At 41.6% G+C, this 22,369-nt stretch overlaps 1 protein-coding gene across 1 annotated transcript in view; it reads right to left on the reverse strand.

The window, feature by feature from the left end:
* Positions 1 to 3,842: 3,842 nt before the first annotated feature.
* The window catches only part of AQR (aquarius intron-binding spliceosomal factor), a 232,907-nt gene continuing 214,380 nt past the window's right edge, over positions 3,843 to 22,369 (reverse strand). The window contains exons 34-35 of the mRNA XM_075844724.1: positions 11,846 to 11,965; positions 3,843 to 4,832 (exon numbers count right to left, since the gene is read on the reverse strand). Of these exons, the coding sequence (XP_075700839.1) occupies positions 4,353 to 4,832; positions 11,846 to 11,965 (600 nt within the window). The 3' untranslated portion in view covers positions 3,843 to 4,352. The remainder of the gene's footprint in view (positions 4,833 to 11,845; positions 11,966 to 22,369) is intronic.

Consider the following 22,369-nt stretch of genomic DNA (forward strand, 5'->3'; position numbering starts at 1 on the left):
ATTGCAGAACCCCTGAGGTACCAGTACAGTAGAAACCCCATAAAAGTGACTGAATTTTGGAAACTAAACGCCTTAGAGCATTCATCTAGGAGTGTAGTGAGCATTTTGAAACCACAGGTGTTTCATAGATTTTATTGGAATTAGGCAGTGAAAATAATATATAAAATTTCCCCCAAAAAATATGTAGATTTGGCGCCCAATTTTTCGTTTTCACAATGGGTAATAGGAGTAAGAAGTCCACACAATTTGTTAGTCAATTTCTCCTGTGTACCCTATTTTTGGCCTTAAACTGCTATTTGAGCACATGGCATGGCTCAGAAGGAAAGGAGCACCATTTGGCTTTTGGAGTGCAGATTTTGCTTGATTCTGTTTAGGGCATATTAAAGATTAAATTAATAAGGTGGTATAGCAATGTGGTAAATACAGTGAAGGAAATAAGTATTTGATCCCTTGCTGATTTTGTAAGTTTGCCCACTGTCAAAGTCATGAACAGTCTAGAATTTTTAGGCTAGGTTAATTTTACCAGTGAGAGATAGATTATATAAAAAAGAAAACAGAAAATCACAGTCAAAATTATATATATTTATTTGCATTGTGCACAGAGAAATAAGTATTTGATTCCCTACCAACCATTAAGAGTTCAGCCTCCTCCAGACCAGTTACACGCTCCAAATCAACTTGGTGCCTGCATTAAAGACAGCTGTCTTAAATGGTCACCTGTATAAAAGACTCCTGTCCACAGACTCAATTAATCAGTCTGACTCTAACCTCTACAACATGGGCAAGACCAAAGAGCTTTCTAAGGATGTCAGTGACAAGATCATAGACCTGCACAATGGGCAACAACAACTGGAATGGGCAACAAAACCATAAGTAAGACGCTGGGTGAGAAGGAGACAACTGTTGGTGCAATAGTAAGAAAATGGAAGACATACAAAATGACTGTCAATCGACATCGATCTGGGGCTCCATGCAAAATCTTACCTCGTGGGGTATCCTTGATCCTGAGGAAGGTGAGAGTTCAGCCGAAAACTACACGGGGGGAACTTGTTAATGATCTCAAGGCAGCTGGGACCAGTCACCAAGAAAACCATTGGTAACACATTACACCGTAATGGATTAAAATCCTGCAGTGCCCGCAAGGTCCCCCTGCTCAAGAAGGCACATGTACAGGCCCGTCTGAAGTTTGCAAATGAACATCTGGATGATTCTGAGAGTGACTGGGAGAAGGTGCTGTGGTCAGATGAGACTAAAATTGAGCTCTTTGGCATTAACTCAACTCGCCGTGTTTGGAGGAAGAGAAATGCTGCCTATGACCCAAAGAACACCGTCCCCACTGTCAAGCATGGAGGTGGAAACATTATGCTTTGGGGGTGTTTCTCTGCCAAGGGCACAGGACTACTTCACCGCATCAATGGGAGAATGGATGGAGCCATGTAGCGTCAAATCCTGAGTGACAACCTCCTTCCCTCCACCAGGACATTAAAAATGGCTCGTGGCTGGGTCTTCCAGCACGACAATGACCCGAAACATACAGCCAAGGCAACAAAGGAGTGGCTCAAAAAGAAGCACATTAAGGTCATGGAGTGGCCTAGCCAGTCTCCAGACCTTAATCCCATCGAAAACTTATGGAGGGAGCTGAAGATCCGACTTGCCAAGCGACAGCCTCGAAATCTTAATGATTTACAGATGATCTGCAAAGAGGAGTGGGCCAAAATTCCATCTAACATGTGTGCAAACCTCATCATCAACTACAAAAAATGTCTGCCTGCTGTGCTTGCCAACAAGGGTTTTGCCACTAAGTATTAAGTCTTGTTTGCCAAAGGGATCAAATACTTATTTCTCTGTGCACAATGCAAATAAATATATATAATTTTGACTATGATTTTCTGTTTTTTTTTTTTTTATATAATCTATCTCTCACTGGTAAAATTAACCTAGCCTAAAAATTCTAGACTGTGCATGTCTTTGACAGTGGGCAAACTTACAAAATCAGCAAGGGATCAAATACTCATTTCCTTCACTGTAGCTAATAATCCACATGTGTGTGGCCAGTGTCGCACTGATAAATGGTGCCCGATCTTATCCCCCTTTTGGAACACACTGCACATTTTGTATCACCATATTCTGAGAGCCATAACTTATTCGTCTACGGCGCTGTGTGGGGGCTTATTTTTTGCAGGACAATCTGTAGTTTTCATTGTTAACATTTCGGGATACATGCGACTTTTTGATCACTCCAGCGGGGTCTAATAGGCTTCCGTACTTGGCCGACAAGGAGGCCATTGTTAGGCTTCCGGATGCCATAGCAATCATCAGCACCCCCGTAGATGCATCACGGGGGTATCGGTTGGCTACAAACCATCTAGATGCCGTGGTCCCAGCTGTTGCAGCAAGATGTCAGCTGTAATATACAGCTTCTGAGCCCGCACCATCACTGCCACGTAGTTACGTTCTGTTGCGCCAAGTCATCAGAGCTATGTAAATCTGCATTATTACAATGCAACACTAAAGTGTTATATTTATTATATGCAAAGAGTACGAAGAAAAAACATGGCGATTGTAGAATTGCTAAACATCACAAACTGACATCCAAGTAAAGATAATGGTATTTATTGGGAAATAACAGACAACGCATTTCAGCTCCGAACCGGAGCCTACATCATGTCCTAGTGCCAGCCCATAGAACAGGCAGCTAAATATACACAGACAAATGCAGTTAAAATGGAGGATAAAGTGGGGTCAACAGACACAGGTCACAGTGCAAGTTACATAACAGGTTACATAACAATTACTTAACAGGTTAAAAAAAAGTGTGCAGAGGAAGACTAGTAAGTTGTAAACCAGAGCAGCAGTTGTTGTGTTGCGTCAGTATTTGTAAAAATAAATAAACGCTGTAGAAAACGGAATGCTGAGGCAGGTCATCATGGCAACCTGTAAACAGTGGGGGCAGTGAACTGCTGTGTCAGTGAAATTTAGTGCAGAACGGCATCCTGGAATGTCAGAGCCGGCGTAAAGACATAAGAATAATGGAGGGGATCAGTTTCTACCGCATATCAACATATCAGCGCTAGTTATACCAAGTCCAATGTGCAGCGCAAAGCATTGCATTTGGACTTGGTATAACTAGCACTGATATGCGGTAGAAACTGATTTTTATTAATACGGACTTTAGGTTAGCAACACCACAATTGCTGCTCTGCTTTACACCTTACTAGTGTTCCTCTGCACACTTTTGTTTTAACATGTTAAGTAATTGTTATGTAACCTGCACTGTGACTTGTGTCTAACACTTTGACCCCACTTTATCCACCATTTTAACTGCATTTGTCTGTGTATATATAGCTGCCTGTTCTATGGGCTGGCACTAGGACCTGATGAAGGCTCCGGTTCGGAGCTGAAACACGTTGCCCGTTATTTCCCAATAAACACCGTTATCTTAACTTGGAAGTCCGTTTGTGATGTTTAGCAGCCCTACAATCCCTGTTTTTTCTTCCTTCTGTTTGCATCTGATTACGGCTGTTACTCACGGATCCAGTACCAGGGAAAGCAGCAGCTTGCATCATTTCAGCCTATTCTCTTATTCACAGAGTTGCGCCTGCTCAGCACATCCTGACCAGGTGAGCAGTTTAACTTCACTTTATGTTCATCCAAACCCACTAAGGTTCCACGCTATGTGGCGCCATCTTTTACTCTTTTATTCCTCGTATTTATTATATGGCTCATTTGTAAGCAACAGGTAAAATGTCTGACTATAATGTCTAAGTAATATAGCTTTTTATAATGTAGGTGACATTCTGTGTTTTTCCCCTTAATAAAACCTGAAAAAGTAGAGAACACAATTTGATACAAAATAATCTTTACTGCCGAGTTGACTTCAAATGAAGCCAAAACAAAATTCCATGGTTTCAGTGGATCTGCGGAAAGTCACTGTGAATTCTGTATGTTTGTCTGATTTGGTTTACCAGCTGTGATTACGGACAGTACATGCCTTTGCTTTTTCATAACGTGCCTGATCATAATGATTAGTGGCTTTCCTGGTTTTGTTGACATGGGTACATGTCCACTTTGAGTAGGAGATGTGAATCCAATTCAGTTCTAGCACATACTAAGAAATTATTTTGCCACTTTCTGCAATATTTTGTGCCAATTAAGCTTTGTTATTAGGTATGTTTAATAACACTACATCGGGAAATGTAAACCATGTTCTAGCGTATCCCTGACTATAAATGGGGATGGCTAAATTTTGAATTTTACAGCTTACATGGTAGGTAGTTATATTGTTTATGGTGTCACCCCCATCCCCAATGGTTGGAGTTTTGGGAAAGATGGAGATGCCGTTCCATGATACACTAGTTTTCTGTTCCTTCATCTTCACTGTATTCACTATCGCTATCTCTTCCAGGATGATCTGGCATCTTTTGATGTTCCGCTTTATTTTCTGCTTGTGACCCATTTCCATACTCTATGTTTTCTGCTGTCTCTTTGACTTCTGTTGAATCTATCTCCATCTGTGGCTCTGCTTTGTTCACTTCTTGCCCTGCTTTTGGTGTATTTTCTGGTTTGCGGAGTTCAGATTCTTGTCTTTCTTGTGATGCTACTTGACACATGTGCTTTGTACTAGTAGTGTCCTGTTCATCTCCCTTGCCAGAAAGTGTTGTAATTTCTTTGTCCGCTGTCTCTGAAGAATCTGCAGTTGTGTTTGATTCTTGAGCTTGGCTCTTGGACGGTGCATCCTTTTTTTGAGAGAAATTCTCTTCCACTTCCATCTCTTCATCTTGAAAAGGAGCGGAGCCCCTTTCTTGTGTGGCAGCAGGTGGAGGCAAGAGGCCCTATAGAGATAAAGGAATTTATGTCATTAGTATGTTTTGCTAAGCTAAATGTTATTGCAGATTTCTGTTCAGAATGAGTTTTCTTATGAATATCTGTTTAGTTGATGATTGACTTGTATAAATGAGCCTTTACAGCTCTTGCCCACGACCGAGATCAGGCCGTGAAAAACAGTCCATGCGTCGGCCGGATTTCCCGGCTGACCACGGTACAGGTGAATGGGCTCCTGGCATCATAGACCTTTATAATGCTAGGAGTCCCTGCCTCCCCACGGAACTGCTGTTCCATACTGAACAAAATGATACAGTATGGAACAGCAGTTCCGTGGGGAGGCAGAGACTCCTAGCATCATAAGAGCTTGTCTACACACAACGGAATTTCTGCAGAATTCCATTGAAAAACGGTTCAAAGATGGTGATCTCTCCTCTGAAAAACAAAGCAATCCAGTCCACTTTCTGCAGCAGGAATTGACATGCTGCAGTCTGAAAAAAAAAATGCCCCACAGGTCAATATCTGCTTGGAATTTTTACGCAGCATGTGGATGAGATTTGTTAAATCTCATCCACTATGCGGCTACTGTATTCTGCTGCGTTTTTTCTGTCCGACACTCCAGGCGGAAAAAACGCGGCGATTCCGCAGCGTGTAGATGAGCCCTAAATGTCTATGATGCCGGGAGTCCCGTTCACATGTACGGTGTTTGGGCCGGGAAATACAGCCGACACACGGACTGTTTTTCACAGCCGGATCTCGGACATGTGCAAGAGCTGTTGCGGTTTCCAAATATTGTGTCATTGATGCTAGTCTTAAAGAGGCTCGGTCATCGGCAGGAGGTCTATTCACACTCCCGACACTTCGGTAAAGTTTCTGTGGGACTTACTCACACAGCACAGCGTGATCTCGCGAGATCAAGCTGTGCTCTCATTCACAGCGTGATCTCGCTGGGAGTGGGAGTATGTGGGAGTATGTGACAGCACAGCTAAAAATTAATGGAGAGAAGTGTATGACGCCGATTGGTCAGCGTCATACACTTCTCTTTACAACGCCCAGTTGGTAAAAAGGTAAAAAAAAGTGGTCTATTAAGAAACTAATTAGCATAAATCTAAAATTGTTCATAACTTGCTCAAAAATGATCGTTTTTCAAAATAAAATCCACTGTTATCTACATTACAGCACCGATCAGATTATGTAGGAGATAGGGCACGTATAATCCGGTGACTGAGCCTCTAAGTTTGATACAATTAAATGTATTTTACAACAGGCTTTAAGGTGAGTGGTAAGTAGTGTAAAATGTGTGTTGTGTCTGAGTTTCAGTAAGGGAAGTGTGTGCAGTGTTCAATGAGCTTGAGCTTTTAAATTGTGTACGCTGTGTAGTGTTGATTTTTTTTACCGTGGTGAAAGGGGTTGTTGATGTTCTAAGGGTGAATGCCGTTTAGTCTTCCAATGTTGAAATATTGTTGTCTTTGAGCTTTGATTCTAAGAAGTTTGAAGCATTGTCATTGGCCTACTAGTGTTTAACCCGTTAGTGACCGCCAATACGCCTTTTAACGGCGGCCACTAACGGGCTTTATTCTGATGCATATGCCTTTTTAACGCACTGCATCAGGATAAAGTAAACAGAGCAGGGAGCTGTCAAATCTTCCTGCTCTCAGCTGCCAGAGGCAGCTGAGGGCTGGGGGCGTCCCTGCTCTGCCGTGTGAGATCGATATAAGTATCGATCTCACCCGTTTAACCCCTCAGATGCGGTGCACAATAGCGTGCACCGCATCTGAGTGGTTTTGGAGAGAGGGAGGGAGCTCCCTCTCTCTCCCACTGACACCCGGCGATACGATCGCTGAGTGTCTGTGTCTCCAATGGCAGTGGGGGCCTAATAAAGGCCCCCAGGTCTGCCTGGAGCAAATGCCTGCTTGATCATGCCGGAGGTATGACCTAGCAGATGCCTGTCCGTTTTAAACGGACAGGCAGTAATACACTGCAATACAAAAGTATTGCAGTGTATTATAATAGCGATCAGAGAATCGCATATTAAAGTCCCCTAGTGGGACAAGTAAAAAAGTAAAAAAAAAGTTTAATAAAGTTAATTAAAAAAAGTGAAAAAAAAAATGAAAAACCCACCTTTTCCCCTTACAAAATGCTTTACTATTAAAAAACCAAAATAAAAGTAAAAAAGTTACACATATTTGGTATCGCCGCGTCCGTAACGACCCCGACTATAAATCTATCACATTATTTAACCCGCACGGTGAACAACGTAAAAAATGTAATAAAAAACTATGGAAAAATTGCTGTTTTCTGTGAATCCTGACTTAAAAAAAAATTTGATAAAAAGAGATCAAAAAGTCGCATCTACTCCAAAATGGTACCAATAAAAACTACAAGTATTCCCGCAAAAAAAAAAGCCCTCATACAACTGCATCGGCGAAAAAATAAAAAACGTTACGGCTCTTCAAATATGGAGACACAAAAACAAATAATTTTGAAAAAAAAGCGTTTTTACTGTGTAAAAGTAGTAAAACATACAAAAACTATACAAATTTGGTATTGTTGCAATCGCAACAACCGGCTGAATAAAGTTATTGTTATTGTTATTTATATCACACGGTAAACGGCGTTGATTTAAGACGCGAAAAAGAATGGCGAAATTTCAGGTTTTTTTCTATTCCCCCACAAAAAAAGTTCATAAAAAAGTTAATCAATAAATAATATGTCCCCCAAAATGGTGCTATTAAAAAGTACAACTTGTCCCGCAAAAAAACAAGACCTTATACAGCTATGTCGACGCAAAAATAAAAAGGTTATAGCTCTTGGAATGCGACGATGGAAAAACGTAAAAAATGGCTTGGTCATTAAGGTTTAAAATAGGCTGGTCATTAAGAGGTTAAATTTGCCATCGACTTGAATGTGGGTTTTTGAGCATGAATATTTAGGGAGTGCTTGCTTTGGGAACTGTGTGAGTCATCAGGCACAGATCATTCCACTGTTGACGTCTTAGGGCATTTTTCTGTGACCTGGTGTGTTAGAGGATATTTGAAGGTGAATTTTACCTTTTAATGTTGTGTATTTAATAGAATAGTAGCAGAGAATGGTTTGAAGTGTGGTACAAGCGCGGTGTCAAGGAGAGGGTTAAGTGTTTTGATGAAATTGTAGCTGTGCACAAGCTGTTTGGAATCAGTAAAGTTGGATTTCCCTGGGAAGACATGAGCATTTTCCATTCTCAGCTGCACACAATCATTAGGATTAGTGCACCCGCAGCACATTGAGACTGCTGTGTAACGACTTCCAAGATTCAGTGGAAAGATTTAGTGCTGAACTGTTGGGGATAGGCCAAGAACGGGAGGGGAACTCCCGCTGATTTTGTGTGTCTATTTTACTGCACTTTTTGTTCTTACTGCATAAAAGGATAAACTGGTGCAGTCCTATTCACTGACTTGAGGTTCTTTTTATTAGTTTACAATTTGTTTTTGCACCTTTCTACTTGGTTGATGCTTGAATTTACGAAGGCAATGAATATGTTACATAGAGCTGGATTCACGATTAGTTTCAGTTAATGAAGTCAAACATTGAAATCTATCATGAGTGGAAGGCATCTTGGGCAGTTATTTATGTTGTCATGCGTCATGTGTAAATCAGTGCAGCAATGCATGAGCCTACATATCCACTTTATTGTGGCTACATGTCAATGTGATGAACTGGATGAGTGGTTTGAATTTAAGTTCTGAAAATAGTTAAAGCCTGAACAGTGATGTGGGGTCTAGTACTTTAAGGCTGGGTTCACACGACCACATTAACGTCCATAATGGACGGACGTATTTCTGCCGGAAGTCCCGGACCGAACTCAGTGCAGGGAGTCGGGCTCCTAGCATCATAGTTATGTACGATGCTAGGAGTCCCTGCCTCTCTGCAGGACAACTGTCCCGTACTGTAATCATGTTTTCAGTACGGGACAGTAGTTCCACGGAGAGGCAGGGACTCCTAGCATCGTACATAACTATGATGCTAGGAGCCCGGCTCCCTGCACTGAGTTCGGTCCGGGACTTCCGGCCGAAATACGTCCGTCCATTACGGACGTTAATGTGCTCGTGTGAACCCAGCCTAAAAGGTGAGGTGTGAGATTCATTTCTTGTTGAATTGTTTAGAATTGAATGCAAGCAAATCTGTTGAGGCGAAACTCCTTAGGCTGGGTTCACACAACCTATTTTCAGGCGTAAACTAGGCATATTATGCCTCGATTTACGCCTGAAAATAGGGCTACAATACGTCGGCAAACATCTGCCCATTGCTTGCAATGGGTCTTACAATGTTCTGTGCAGACGAGCTGTCATTTTACGCGTCGCTGTAAAAAGACGGCGCGTAAAATTACGGCCATGTCAAAGAAGTGCAGGACACTCCTTGGGACATAATTGGAGACGTTTTTCATTGACTTCAATGAAAACCAGCTCCAATTACGTCCGTAAAAGACGCTGCGAAAAACGCATGCACTTGTAAAAACGTCTGAAATTACTGAGCGGTTTTCAGGAGAAAACAGCTCCTGAATTTCAGATGTATTTAGCGTTGTCGTGTGAACATACCCCAAGACCATTTCAAATCACACAGTTTCTTACATTCACCAACACGAAGTCAAACAAAAATACACAACTTACCATAGAATCCTAACTTCCCTCAAATCAACTCTAACTAATTCCTCACACAATCATCAACACATCTGCTTCCTAAAATACACACATAGGACAAACCTTCTCTCAAGAAAACTAGATCTAGCCAGAGTACTGTCAACACATCTTCCTTTCTTTCCCCTAAAAGTCTGAGTTCAAAAGTAGCGCAAATACAGCATTTTCCGCAACGGATTTCATCTATCAGATCTCATCCACAGCGAAAACAGTCGAAAAACTGTTCATAAATTGACCTGCGGTGCGATTTTTTTAAATCTGCGCCAATCAATTTATGTTGCGAAATCGCTGTTTTTCTGTTGCGGGTTTGCCCCATTGAATTCAATGGGAGGTAAAAACCTGCAACAAATAGCGTATGTTGCAATTTTTGCAGCGGAAAAACTGCGCTTCTGCTGCAAAAATAGCAACTCAGAAAAAAAAAGACCCCATATACTTTCTCAGATCTCTCTGCATCTCAGGCTGCAGCGGTCACATGGGATGAAAGGTCATCCCAGGAGGCTGGGCTGCAGGATGTCCGAGGGATGCACCGCCATAGCTACGGGTAAGCATAGACTTTTTTATTTATTTTTTAACAGGCCGCTTTCCGCAGCGGACATTCCGACCGAATAACTGCACTACAATTTGGTGCGGTTTTTCAGGCGAAATTCCCTGCGGGGACAAGGGCGGATACGCGGTGTACTTTTACGCAGCGTATCCGCCCTGTGTGAACATAACCAAATATTTTAAAAATTTCACACAGCAGGACAAAAAAAACAAAAAAACAATTAACTTTTATTCTGACAACCAATCCTCTTGACCCAACCCGCTCTCCCACATGCAGCATTTATTCCTTCTTGCCTCAAAAATGTTCTTACTTAAAAAAAAAAACAAAAAAAAAACCCCATCAATCCTACCTCTTTTGCTAACCAAGGCCTCATGCACACGGCCGTGCCAGTAATCACGGTCCGCGATTGCAGGCACGGCTGGCCGCCGACGGCCGAATTTTCGCGTTGTGCTCCCATACAAAGTATGGGAGCACGGCCCATAAAAAGCAAAAAGTAGGTCATGCTCCATAATTCCCGGCACGGTTCTACGGTAGCGATACGGAAAGGTATCCTCGGCCAATAGCACCAGGTGGCTTCGTAATTGCGGACCATATTGCTGTCCGCAATTACAGAGATTTTTTACGGTCCTGTGCAGGGGGCCTAAAAAAAACGAAACATCTATCTCACTATTCACAATCATCTCAAACCTCTTCAGTGGACTCTCGACTTAAAGAGGCTCTGTCACCACATTATAAGTGCCCTATCTCCTACATAAGGAGATCAGCGCTATAATGTAGGTGACAGCAGTGCATTTTATTTAATAAAATGATCTATTTTCACCACTTTATTAGCGATTTTACATTTATGTTAATGAGTTGCTTAATGCCCAAGTGGGCGCATTTTTACTTTAGACCAAGTGGGCGTTGTACAGTGGAGTGTGTGACTCTGACCAATCAGCGTCATGCACTCCTCTCCAGTCATTTAAGCAGCGCATAGGGATCCTTTTAGATCGCGATGTGCTGTCTTATACTAACACATTAACGATACTGAAGTGTTTAGACAGTGGACATTCCACGGGATGTCTATTCACAATCTCTGCACTTCGTTACTCTGTCTGTGGTAGTTACAGCAGAGGAAGTGTAATCTCGCGAGATTACGCTGTAGATGACAGGTTACAGCGAGATTACGCTTTCCTCTGCTGTAACTACCACAAAAACAGTAACGAAGTGCAGAGATTGTGAATAGACATCCTGTGGAATGTCTATTCACTGTCTAAATACTTCAGTATTGTTAATGTGTTAGTATAAGACAGCACATAGCGATCTAACAGGATTCCTATGCGCTGCCTAAATGAATGGAGAGGAGTGCATGAGGCTGATTGGTCAGCGTCACACACTCCTCTGTACAACGGCTACTTGGTCTAAAGTAAAAATATGCCCACTTGGGCATTAAGCAACTCATTAGCATAAAGCTAAAATCGCTAATAAAGTGTTGAAAACAGATAGTTTTATTAAATACAAAGCACTTGTGTCACCTACATTATAGTGCCCATCTCCTTATGTAGGAGATAGGGCACTTATAATGTGGTGACCGAGCCTCTTTAATACACTTTACACAAACTATCAAACCATTCAGCCATCCTTTCCACACCAAGCAAAACATCACTTCTCTCTGCTGATCCTTCTTGATTCTCTGCGGCCATAGTACAAGACAAGCAGGACACTCTCTACTTATGTTTATATTGTAACACTGTACCCTGTTTACATTTGTTCAATGCTGTTGAAAATGTCAACACTTTACAAACACATTCATTATTATTATCATTACCTGGTGGAAGTGGTATTGCTGACTGCTGCGCATCATGTGCATATACATGTTGTACACATATCCTGCCATCTCTGGCATATTCTTGATGACCTGAGCTGGGAAAGTTGGTACATCCCCATTCTAAAAAGCAACATACACATTAATGTTATTAGAATTTTCTTAGCCATAGGCTGTATAAAATAAATAAAAGAAAACAAAAAACCCACAGTGACATATCAGGTCTAAGAAACTACAACACAACATTGTCATTGCTTAATTCAATTGGACAAATACATATGACATCAGACATAACACTGCTCTGCAAGTCCGTTAGTGACTACATGTTGATGCTTGGGACAGCCTGCATGTGCTGCACGACGGCAGGGATTCCATGGGAAATCTAACTTTAGGGTCAGTTCACACAGAGTTTTTTTAGCATGCTTTTTTTGACGCGGAAACTGCGTTGGAAAACGCGCCAAAAAACTTCCGAAAATGTCTCCCATTGATTTCAATGGGAGGCGGAGGCAGTTTTTTCTCGCAAGCGGAAAAAATGGCTCATGGGAAAAAGAAAGGACATGCCCTATCTTCGGGCATTTACGTCTGACCTCCCATTGACATCAATGGGAGGCAGAGAAAGCGTATTTCGCTGTGTTCTTTTTGCCCGCAGCACTCAATGGCCACGGACAATAAACGGCGCGAAAAATGGCGCGCAGGCAGAGCAAACGGAATTTTGAGGCATATTTTCTGCCTGCAAAAAACTCAGTATGAACCCAGCCTTACTTTGCTGCGCTGCTGTATTATGCAAATACTACCAATCAAACAAAATATTTCAGAAAACTAAAATATATACTATAAAAAAAAGAATTTATAGATAAAAATACAATACACACACACATATATTATATATATATATATATATATATATATATATATATATAAAACATTAAACCGCAAAATCCTCCTGCACACATTGCATATTTGCTGCTGAATTTCCCAACACATTTTCTAAACATAAACCCCAATTGTACAGCATATTACAGCAGCAGCAAAGAAGATGAAAGTTGAACAAATATCAACACACTGCAGAAAAAAAAACAAAAAACTCAAAAACATACAGAACGAAACCTACAATGCACATTCAGGATCTGTCCATTTATGTTGCAAAAATGACACCGAATTTCCACACAGAAAATCCAGAAGTAACATCTACAGAAATGTATGCAGGGAGTCTAAGGGGGAGTTCACACTGAGTTTTTTTACTCATTTTTTTGACGCGAAAACCGCGCCGCAAAACGTTTCAAAATGCCTCCCATTGATTTCAATGGGAGGCGTTTTTTTCTCGCGAGCGGAAAAATTGGCTCATGGGAAAAAGGGACATGCCCTATCTTCGGGCGTTTACGCCTCTGACCTCCCATTGACATCAATGGGAGGCAGAGAAAGCGTATGTCGCTGCGTTTTATGCTCTCAATGGCCACGGGCGAAAAACACAGCGAAAAATCGGCCTGTAGGCAGAGGAAAATCTGCCTCAAAATTCCAAACGGAATTTTGAGGCAGATTTTCCTCCTACAAAAAACTCTGTCAGTTCATACAGTTTTTTGGCGCAGATTTTGAAGTGAAAACTTTTGGATGCAAACAGCAGCATGCTCTTTCTTGCCCTGGTTTCCACTTCCACCCTCCCATTATAATCAATGGAAGGCAGAAAAAAAAACAAAGGCGCTAGCTTCTGAGCATTTTTTTGCCTGTGGTCCTTCAATAGATTCAATAGGTGTGTGCAAAAAACACTGCGAAAAACAGGGAAAAAAATGCAGGCACTTCAAAATCTGCCTCCCAATTCCTGAAGGAATTTTGAGGCAGATTTTTTCTGCCTGCCTAAATCTGTGTGAATAGGGTCTTAGGGTGCATTTACATGCCCTTTTTATACATACAGTAAAAAAAAAAAATCAAAAAAAAAAAAAAATCACCAAAGTCACACACTTTTCTAACGCAAATTTACATGGTTTACAATGCGATTTTTGCCTGTGTAGATTTTACATGTGAAAGATGTAAACTAAATGTCTTTCATCTGTAGAAAACACACTGATAAAAACCACATCAAAAAGCACACCAATTCACAGGAAAAACACCTGCAGACTTGGGCACAATTATTGATGCATTTCTAACCACACAGCCAAAAACATCTCAATTAAATGCACCCTTAATCCACTCACAAGTAAATAACAATGATTAGGTCATTAATCCCTTAGTGACCACCAATACGCATTTTCACGGCGGTCACTAAGGGACCTTAGGCTAGGCCATCGCCTTTTCACGACGGCCCAGTCTAAGTCCTGCACGGGTGTCACGTGCAGGCTGGAGCCGGGGCTTGGCTGATGACAGCCGGGCTCCGGCTCCAATGGCCATGATCAAAGTTTACTTATATCGCGGTCAGTGGCGGATTATCATATGGGCGGTTCGGGCGGCCGCCTGGGGCCCAAGGCTTCCAGGGAGCCCATGGCAGTCCGAACCGCACATCATCTTATAAATATATTCAGCGCGCTAGCGCTGCTAACTGCCGAAGATGAGGAGGAGGAGCAGGGAATTGGCCGGGAAAGGGGTAGGACACGCCTCCCTGACAAGTGCGGGCCGCCGCCATTGAGTAACAGAACAGCGACGGACGGCTGTTCTGTTACTCCAAAGCAGCAAGAGAAGAGCCGGGCGGGCGGTCACCGGCGCTGAGGTTAGTTGGCTTAACCTCCTGCCCAACTGGTTCCCAACCGCTGGCTGTATTTTTACGGCCAGCGGTCAGGAACGGATCGTTAAAACCCGAGCCATAGACTTTCTACGGCTCGGGTTTTAACTTGCTGCCCGCGCGATCGGGCAGCTGAATGTCGGGTCTCCGGCTGTCAGCAGCGGCGCTGTCTCTATTCCTCCCGGTGATCATGTGACTGGTCACATGATCGCCGGGTGCCGTTAGTGGCAGACTGTTGCTGGGTCTAACTAGACCCAGCAGAGCCCTATTAGTGACAATCGTCACTATGAGAGGGCTGATTTCCCCTGTAACTGGGGCTGCTGTGCAGCCCCAGTTACAGTGGAAAAACATGGTGTAAAAGAAAGAAAAAGTATATATAAAGTTCCCCAAAGGTCTTTTTTGACCTTTGAGGATCAGACCATAGTAATAAAAAAAATTGTAAAGTAAAGTGCAAAAAAAAATGTAATAATAAATACACATAAAATACCCACCCCAAAAAAAACGTTCCCCCCACCAATCATTGTTGTAACGCTAGCGCTGACCCAATTACCCTAATATAGACATGTAATATATAAAAATTTACGGTAAACAATGACGATTACAAATAAAAGGTCTATTTTAGGGTAAAACTATATTACCCAAAAAAAAATAGCTGAAACGTAAAAAAGCTTATTTTTTTACTATTATTTTCAAACTTTATGAATAAAAATTCTAAAATTGCAAAAAAGGAGTGTATAAAAACGCTAAAAAACGAAACCTGCATTGTCTACGGAAAAACGTTGCAAAAATCACGTCGGTTTTATTTTTTTTTAATAAAAATGTGTGTTTGGTGCATCTTTGTAATTACGTTTTATTAAAAAATATTTTAACTTTTTGAGATACAGCTGCTTTGTACAGCAGGACTGACGGGATCAGTGAAACGGGCCCTGCGCTAAATTATAATCTTAGATGTGATAGATTTGAGGTGGATCCTGCGTGTCACTGATCCTGTCAGAAACAAAGCACCTGTATCTCAAAAAGTAAAAATATTTTTTAATAAAATCAATCACACGGATACACACACATAATAAATATATATATATATATATATTATAATATAAAGTTTTTAAATGTGTACATAACCCTGTGGCACTATATACAAGGGGGAGCACTGTGTGGCACTATATACAAGGGGGAGCGCTGTGTGGCACTATATACAAGGGGGGGCTGTGTAGTGCTATCCATAGTGGTATGTGTGTGGCGCTCTTTATAGGGGGGACTTTTTGGTGCTATTTACAAGAGGGGGAGGGCTGTGTGGCGCTCTCTACAGGGGGGCTGTATGGCACTATCTATAGGGGGCTGTGTGTAACGCTCTCTACGGGGGGGGGGGATGTGTGATATATAGAGGGGGCTGTGTATGGCGATATCTATGGGGGTGTGTAATATCTACAGGGGCTATGTGTGGCACTATGTACAGGGGGCTGTGTGTATGTGGCGTTTTACAGTGTGTGGTATTATTATATTCAGGCGCGCAGTGTTTGGTGCTATTATATTTAGGGGCACAGTATGTGGCACCATGATAACTTTATTTTCGTTTATAGGTGTGGAAATGTTGGAAAAGTGAGGAGCCGAAGACATCTGAGTGGCAAATTCTGCAGAAATGAGTCATGGCCGGGAGAAGTCGTCATGAGCGCTGGACCGGATGGAGAAGAAAAGAGGAAAAAAACTACTAGAATCTGAGACGTTGTCACCTGTGAGTCACTAGATTTATAGAGAATCTGTCACCTCTCCTGACATGTTTATTATAGGAATCCTTGTATTTCACAAAAAGTATTTCTGCAGTCCAGGACTGATAGACAATTCCCCTTGTCAGGAGGTTGTGTCCCTGCACAGTGTGACAAGGGAAATCGTAACACTGTTAATGCTTGCCCAAAAAGGTAGTGTTAAAAATAGTTACGGCGCGGCAGGGTGGCGGTGAGGAAGGGGGGCCAAGTTTGGGTAACAGCCCAGGGCCCATGGTCTACTTAATCCGCCACGGATCGTGGTCGTTTAACCTGTTAAATGCCGTGGTCCATACCGACCGCGGAATTTAAATAATTTGCAGGAGGCACGTCCTAATAGATTGCCTGTAAGATTTACACTGACAGGCAGTAATGCTCGGGTATACTAAGTATACCAAAGCATTATAGCATCGATATAAAGATCGCATAGTAAAGTCCCCTAGTGGGACTAATAAAATAAGTAATAAATGTGAAATAAAAATGAATAAAAATTACAGTAAAAAAATAAATAAAACCCTTTTTTTCCATAAAAAGTGGTTTTATTTAGTAAAAGTGTAAAAAATAAATAAAACTACACATATATGGTATCGCCGCGACCGTAATGACCCAAGTTAATATGTAATTTAAACCGCAAGTTTAACACCATAAAAAAACGCAAAACAAAATGGCGAAATTGCTATTTTGTCCCATTACCCTACAAAAGTCATAATAAAAGTTAATCAACAAGTCCCACGTACCCCAAAACAGTACCAATCAAAACTACATCTCGTCCCGCAAAAGACAAGCCCTCATATCACTACAGTGACTTAAAAATAAAAAAAATTACAGCTCTTGGAAAGAGTTTTTATTGTGCAAAAGTAGTAAAACATACAAAAACCTCTACATATGTGGTATCGTCGTAATCGTACCGACGCATAGAATAAAGTTAACATGTTATTTACTCCGCACAGTGAACGGCATCAACTTAAAACGCATAGAACAATGGTCGAATATCAGGTTTTTTTTTCTATTCCCCCAAAAAAATTGTTAACAAAAGTTAATTGAAAAATGATATCTACCTCAAAATGGTGCCATTAAAAAGATCAACTAATCCCGCAAAAAACAAGTCCTCATAAAGCTATGTTGGCGGAATAATAAAAAAAGTTATAGCTCTTTGAATGCGACTGAAAATTGAATCTCGCTGTGGATGACCGTTTACAGCGTAACCTCGCCAGACTATGCCTGCTGTGCTGTAAATCACAGAGGCGCTACAGAAGTGGTCAGGAGAATGAATACACGCCACGTCCTGGCTGGAGGTAATGTATATTCATGGTCATGACACGAGTAGCGTTATAGTGTGTTTATGTGACTGCAAATAGCGAAATAGCTATATCGCTATCTGCAGTGTAAATGAATGGAGAGAAGTGTATGATGCTGATTGGTCAGCGCCATACACTCCTCTGTACAACGCCAACTTGGTCATATAGTAAAACACGCCCAGTTGTCCATTGAGAAACTCATTAGCATAAAGCTAATATAGGTCATAACTCAGTCAAAATTGATCGTTTTTCGAAATAAAAAACACTGCAGTAATCTACATTACAGCGCCGATCACATCATGTACAATATAGGCCACTTATAATGTGGTGACAGAGCCTCTTTAAGCATTCCGAAGTTATTACCACATAAAGTGAAATATGTCAGATTTGAAAAACGGGCTCTGAGCCTTAAGGCCCAAACTAGGCTGCGTCCTTAACCCCTTCCCGCTCCTGGACGTACTATTAGGTCATGGTAACCATAGCGTTCGCGCTCCATGACCGAATAGTACGTCTCGGGAGTAACGGCCATTTCGTCCGTCCTCCCGACACATACAGGAGCTATGACAGCTGCTGTCTCGTACAGCAGCTGTCACAGCTCCTATAGCGGGGACCCATCGCCCCCGCTGATTAACCCCTGAAAAGCCGTGTTCAATAGCGATCACGGCTTTTTAGGGGTTAAGCTGCCATCGCCGGCCTGCTACACGATAGCGGCCGGCGATGGTGACTATGGCAACCGGACACCAAACAATGGCGTCCGGCTATGCCATGGACGGAAGCCTAGTGGGTCCTGACGAAGTCAGGACCCACTATGCTTGCGGTCAGTGAGTAGCTGACAGCTCTGATACACTGCACTACGCATGTAGTGGTGTATTAGAATAGCGATCAGGGCCTCCTGCCCTCGAGTCCGATAATGGGACAAAGTAATAAAGTTAAAAAAAAAAAGATGTGTAAAAATAAGAAAATAAAAGATTTAAAAGTAATAAAAGTAAAAATCCCCCCTTTTCCCTTATCAGTCCTTTATTATTAATAAAAATATATAAACAAACAAACTATACATAATTGGTATTGCCGCGTCCGCAGGATGCGCTTTGAACGCCGTAAAAGAAAATAATACACCGTACCAGAATCACAATTGTTTGGTCACTTCACCTCCCAAAAAATGGAATAAAAAGAGATCAAAAAGTCGAATGTACCTAAAAATGGTACTGATCGAAACTACAGTTCGTTACGCAAAAAATAAGTGCTCGCACGGCTTTATTGATGGAAAAATAAAAGTTATGGCTCTTAGAATAAGGTAACACAAAAAGAGAATGATTTTTTACAAAACATATTTATTGTGCAAACGCCATAAGACATAAAAAAAACAAACTATAAACATATGGTATCGCCATAATCGTATCGCCCCGCAGAGTAAAGTGAATATGTCATTTATAGCGCACGGTGAACGCTGTAAAAAAAAATTAGTAAAAAAACAATAGTAGAATTGCTGTTTTTTAGTCACCACGCCACTTAAAAATAGAATAAAAACTGATCAAAAAGTCGCATGCACCCCATGAAAACTACAATGAATTCCTCAAGGTGCCTAGTTTCCAAAATAGGGTCACTTTTGGGGGGTTTCCACTGCTTTGGCACCACAAGACCTCTTCAAACCGGACATGGTGCCTAATAAAAAGGAGGCCTCAAAATCCTCTAGGTGCTCCTTTGCTTCGGTGGCCGCTGCTTCAGTCCGCAATAGATATTTCTCAAAACTGCAGAATCTGGGCAATAAATATTGAGTTGTGTTTCTCTGGTAAAACCTTTCAGTTTTACAGAAAAAAATGGAATAAAAAGGATTTTCTGACAAAAATAAATAAATATGTAAATTACACCTCTAAATTCCTGAGAAACACCTAAAGGGTTAACAAACTTTCTATATGCTGTTGTGAATACTTTGAGGGGTCTAGTTTCTAAAATGGGGTGTTTGATGGGGATATCTAATATATAGGCCCCTCAAAGCAACTTCAGAACTGAACTGCAACCTAAAAAAAATAAATTAAGCAACACTTTGCTTCTTACATTATACTGATAACGAGCCGTGCCCACCCCGAGATGACCCCAGTTTTGACCGTTTGTATAAACGGAGACCCCTATTAGGCCATTTCAGTGCCCGGTTTGCCCAAGCATACACCCCCGAGAAGTGTATTTCTATTGATGAGTCCTTTGTACATTTTAAAGAGAGGCTTCAATTCCACCAGTACCTGCCGAGTAAGAGGGCAAGGTATGGCGTGAAGATGTATAAGCCGTGCGAGAGTGCATCAGGGTATACCTACAAATTTAGGATGTATGAAAGGAAGGATTCAGCCCCCAGAATGCCCCCCCTTACTGGGAGTTAATGCAAAAATTGTGTGGGATTTGGTGCACCCACTTCTGTACCAGGGTTACCATCTCTACCTGGATAATTTTTATACCAGCGTCCCACTCTTCAAGTGCCTCGCTTCCAAAAGTACTGCGACATGCGGCACTGCTAGAAGAAATCTGAGAGGCCTCTCTAAGACTCAGCTTGGGCAAACAAGAAGGGGTGAGAGCAGGGCACATTCTAGTAGCAACATATTTTGTGTCAAGGACAAAAGAGATGTCACACCAGTACCCACGTACCTGTTCGAGGTACCAGTACAGAGATCCCCAAACCAGACTGCATCCTGGACTACAATAGATACATGGGAGGGGTGGACTTGTCAGATCAAGTCCTGAAGCCCTACAGCGCCATGCGGTGTGGTATATGAAGCTGGCCGGGCACCTCATACAGATGGCATTGTACAATGCGTACATGCTACATCGATGTGCAGGCCAGAAGGGAACTTTCCTGGAATTTCAAGAGGTGTTTATGAAGAACCTAATCTTTAGGGACCAAGAAGGGGGGACACACAGTACTTCTGGAACAGAGGCCACATGCATTGTACCAGGGCAACACTTTCCAGGAGAAGTTCCCCAAACTGGCAAGAAGGGGAAAAAGTCAAAAGAGGTGCAAAGTCTGCTAAGAGGGGGATAAGGAAGGACACAATATACAAATGTGACATGTGTCCCGAAAAACCAGGGCTCTGTATGATAGAGTGTTTTAAAATGTATCATAGATCCCTTAGATTTTTAATCTACCCTGACGCACTCCGCACAGCTTATCCCCCTCATCTTTTCCTTCAGAGCCCTGCTGTGTGCCCAGGCAGCTGATAACAGCCACATGTAGGGTAGTGCCGTACCCAGGAGAACCCACATTACAGTTTATGGAGTGTATATCTTCGGTGGCGCATGCTGGGCACAATATATTGGACACTGAAATGGCATATATGTATAGAAAATTGCAAATCTCACTCTGCACCATCTGCTGCTCATTACCTTTTACACAATACCTGTGGGATCAAAATGCTCACTACACCTCTAGATCAATGCCTTAAGGGGTGTAGTTTCCAAAATGGGGTCACTTCTAGTGGGTTTCCATTGCTTTGATACCTCTGGGGCTCTGCAAATACGACATGGCACCCGAAAACCAATCTAGCAAAATCTGAACTCCAAAGAACACATAGCGCTCCTTTCCTTCTGAGACCTGCCATGGGCCCAAACGGCAGTTTATCACCACAAATGGGGTATTGCCGCACTCAGGACAAATTGGGCAACAAAATAGGGTATTTTATTTCTTGTGAAAATAAGACATTTTTATCAAAAATTACATCTTACTGGAAAAAATTTCATTTTTTAAATTTCAGAGCCCAATTCAAATACAGGTTGTGAAAAAACTGTGTGGTCAAAATGGTAACAACAACCATACATGAATTCCTTGAGGGGTGTAGTTTCCAAAATAGGGTCACTTTTGGGGTATTTCTACTGTTTTGGCACCTCAACACATCTTCAAACCTGGCATGCTGCGTAAAATATATTCTAATAAAAAAGAGGCTCCCAAATTGCACTAGGTGCTTCTTTGCTTCTGGGGCTTGTGTTTTAGTCCACGAGCACACTAGGGCCACATGTGGGACATTTCTAAAAACTGCAAAGTCTGGACAATACATATTTAGTAGTTTTTCTCTGGTAAAACCTTCTGTGTTACAGAAAACAAATGGAATAAAATTGAAATTCAGCCAGAAAAATGAAAATTTGCAAATTTCACCTCCACTTTGCTTTAATTCCTGTGAAATGCCTAAAGGGTTAAAAAAAAACTTTGTAAATGCTGTTTTTAATACTTTGAGGTCTAGTTTTTAAAATGGGGTGTTTCATGTGGGTGTCTAATACATAGGCCCCTCAAAGCGACTTTAGAACTGAACAGGTACCTTAAAAAAAAGGCTTTTGAAATTTTCTTAAAAAATATGAGAAATTAGATATGTTTTTTTGCGGATGCTTTTTTGTTTCGTAGAATAATATCTACAAAAATAGGTAATATCGATTGGTCCGATCATGCGCCCATTTATTTATCCATTGCAGAAAGATATAGTACTCCTCCTGCGAACCAATGGCGACTTAACAATTATTTTCTATCTGCCCCTTAATTTGCTAACAAATCCGCAGATTTATTGCAAGAATTTTTTTTGCTCAATGATACTGCCGACGTTTCCTCGGCTACGCTTTGGTGCACACACAAAGCTTATATGCGAGGTCAATTTATCAGTATTGCAGCTAGAGATAAAAGACAGAAAAATGAATTGAGATTTCATTTGTCATCCAACATCACTCAATTAAGTGCTTCCAACAAGCAGTCTTACTGTCCACACAGGGCTGCTTTGCTCAAGAATTTACA

This window comes from Rhinoderma darwinii, chromosome 12 (assembly GCF_050947455.1).
Source record: "Rhinoderma darwinii isolate aRhiDar2 chromosome 12, aRhiDar2.hap1, whole genome shotgun sequence".
Classification (NCBI taxonomy): Eukaryota; Metazoa; Chordata; class Amphibia; order Anura; family Rhinodermatidae; genus Rhinoderma; species Rhinoderma darwinii.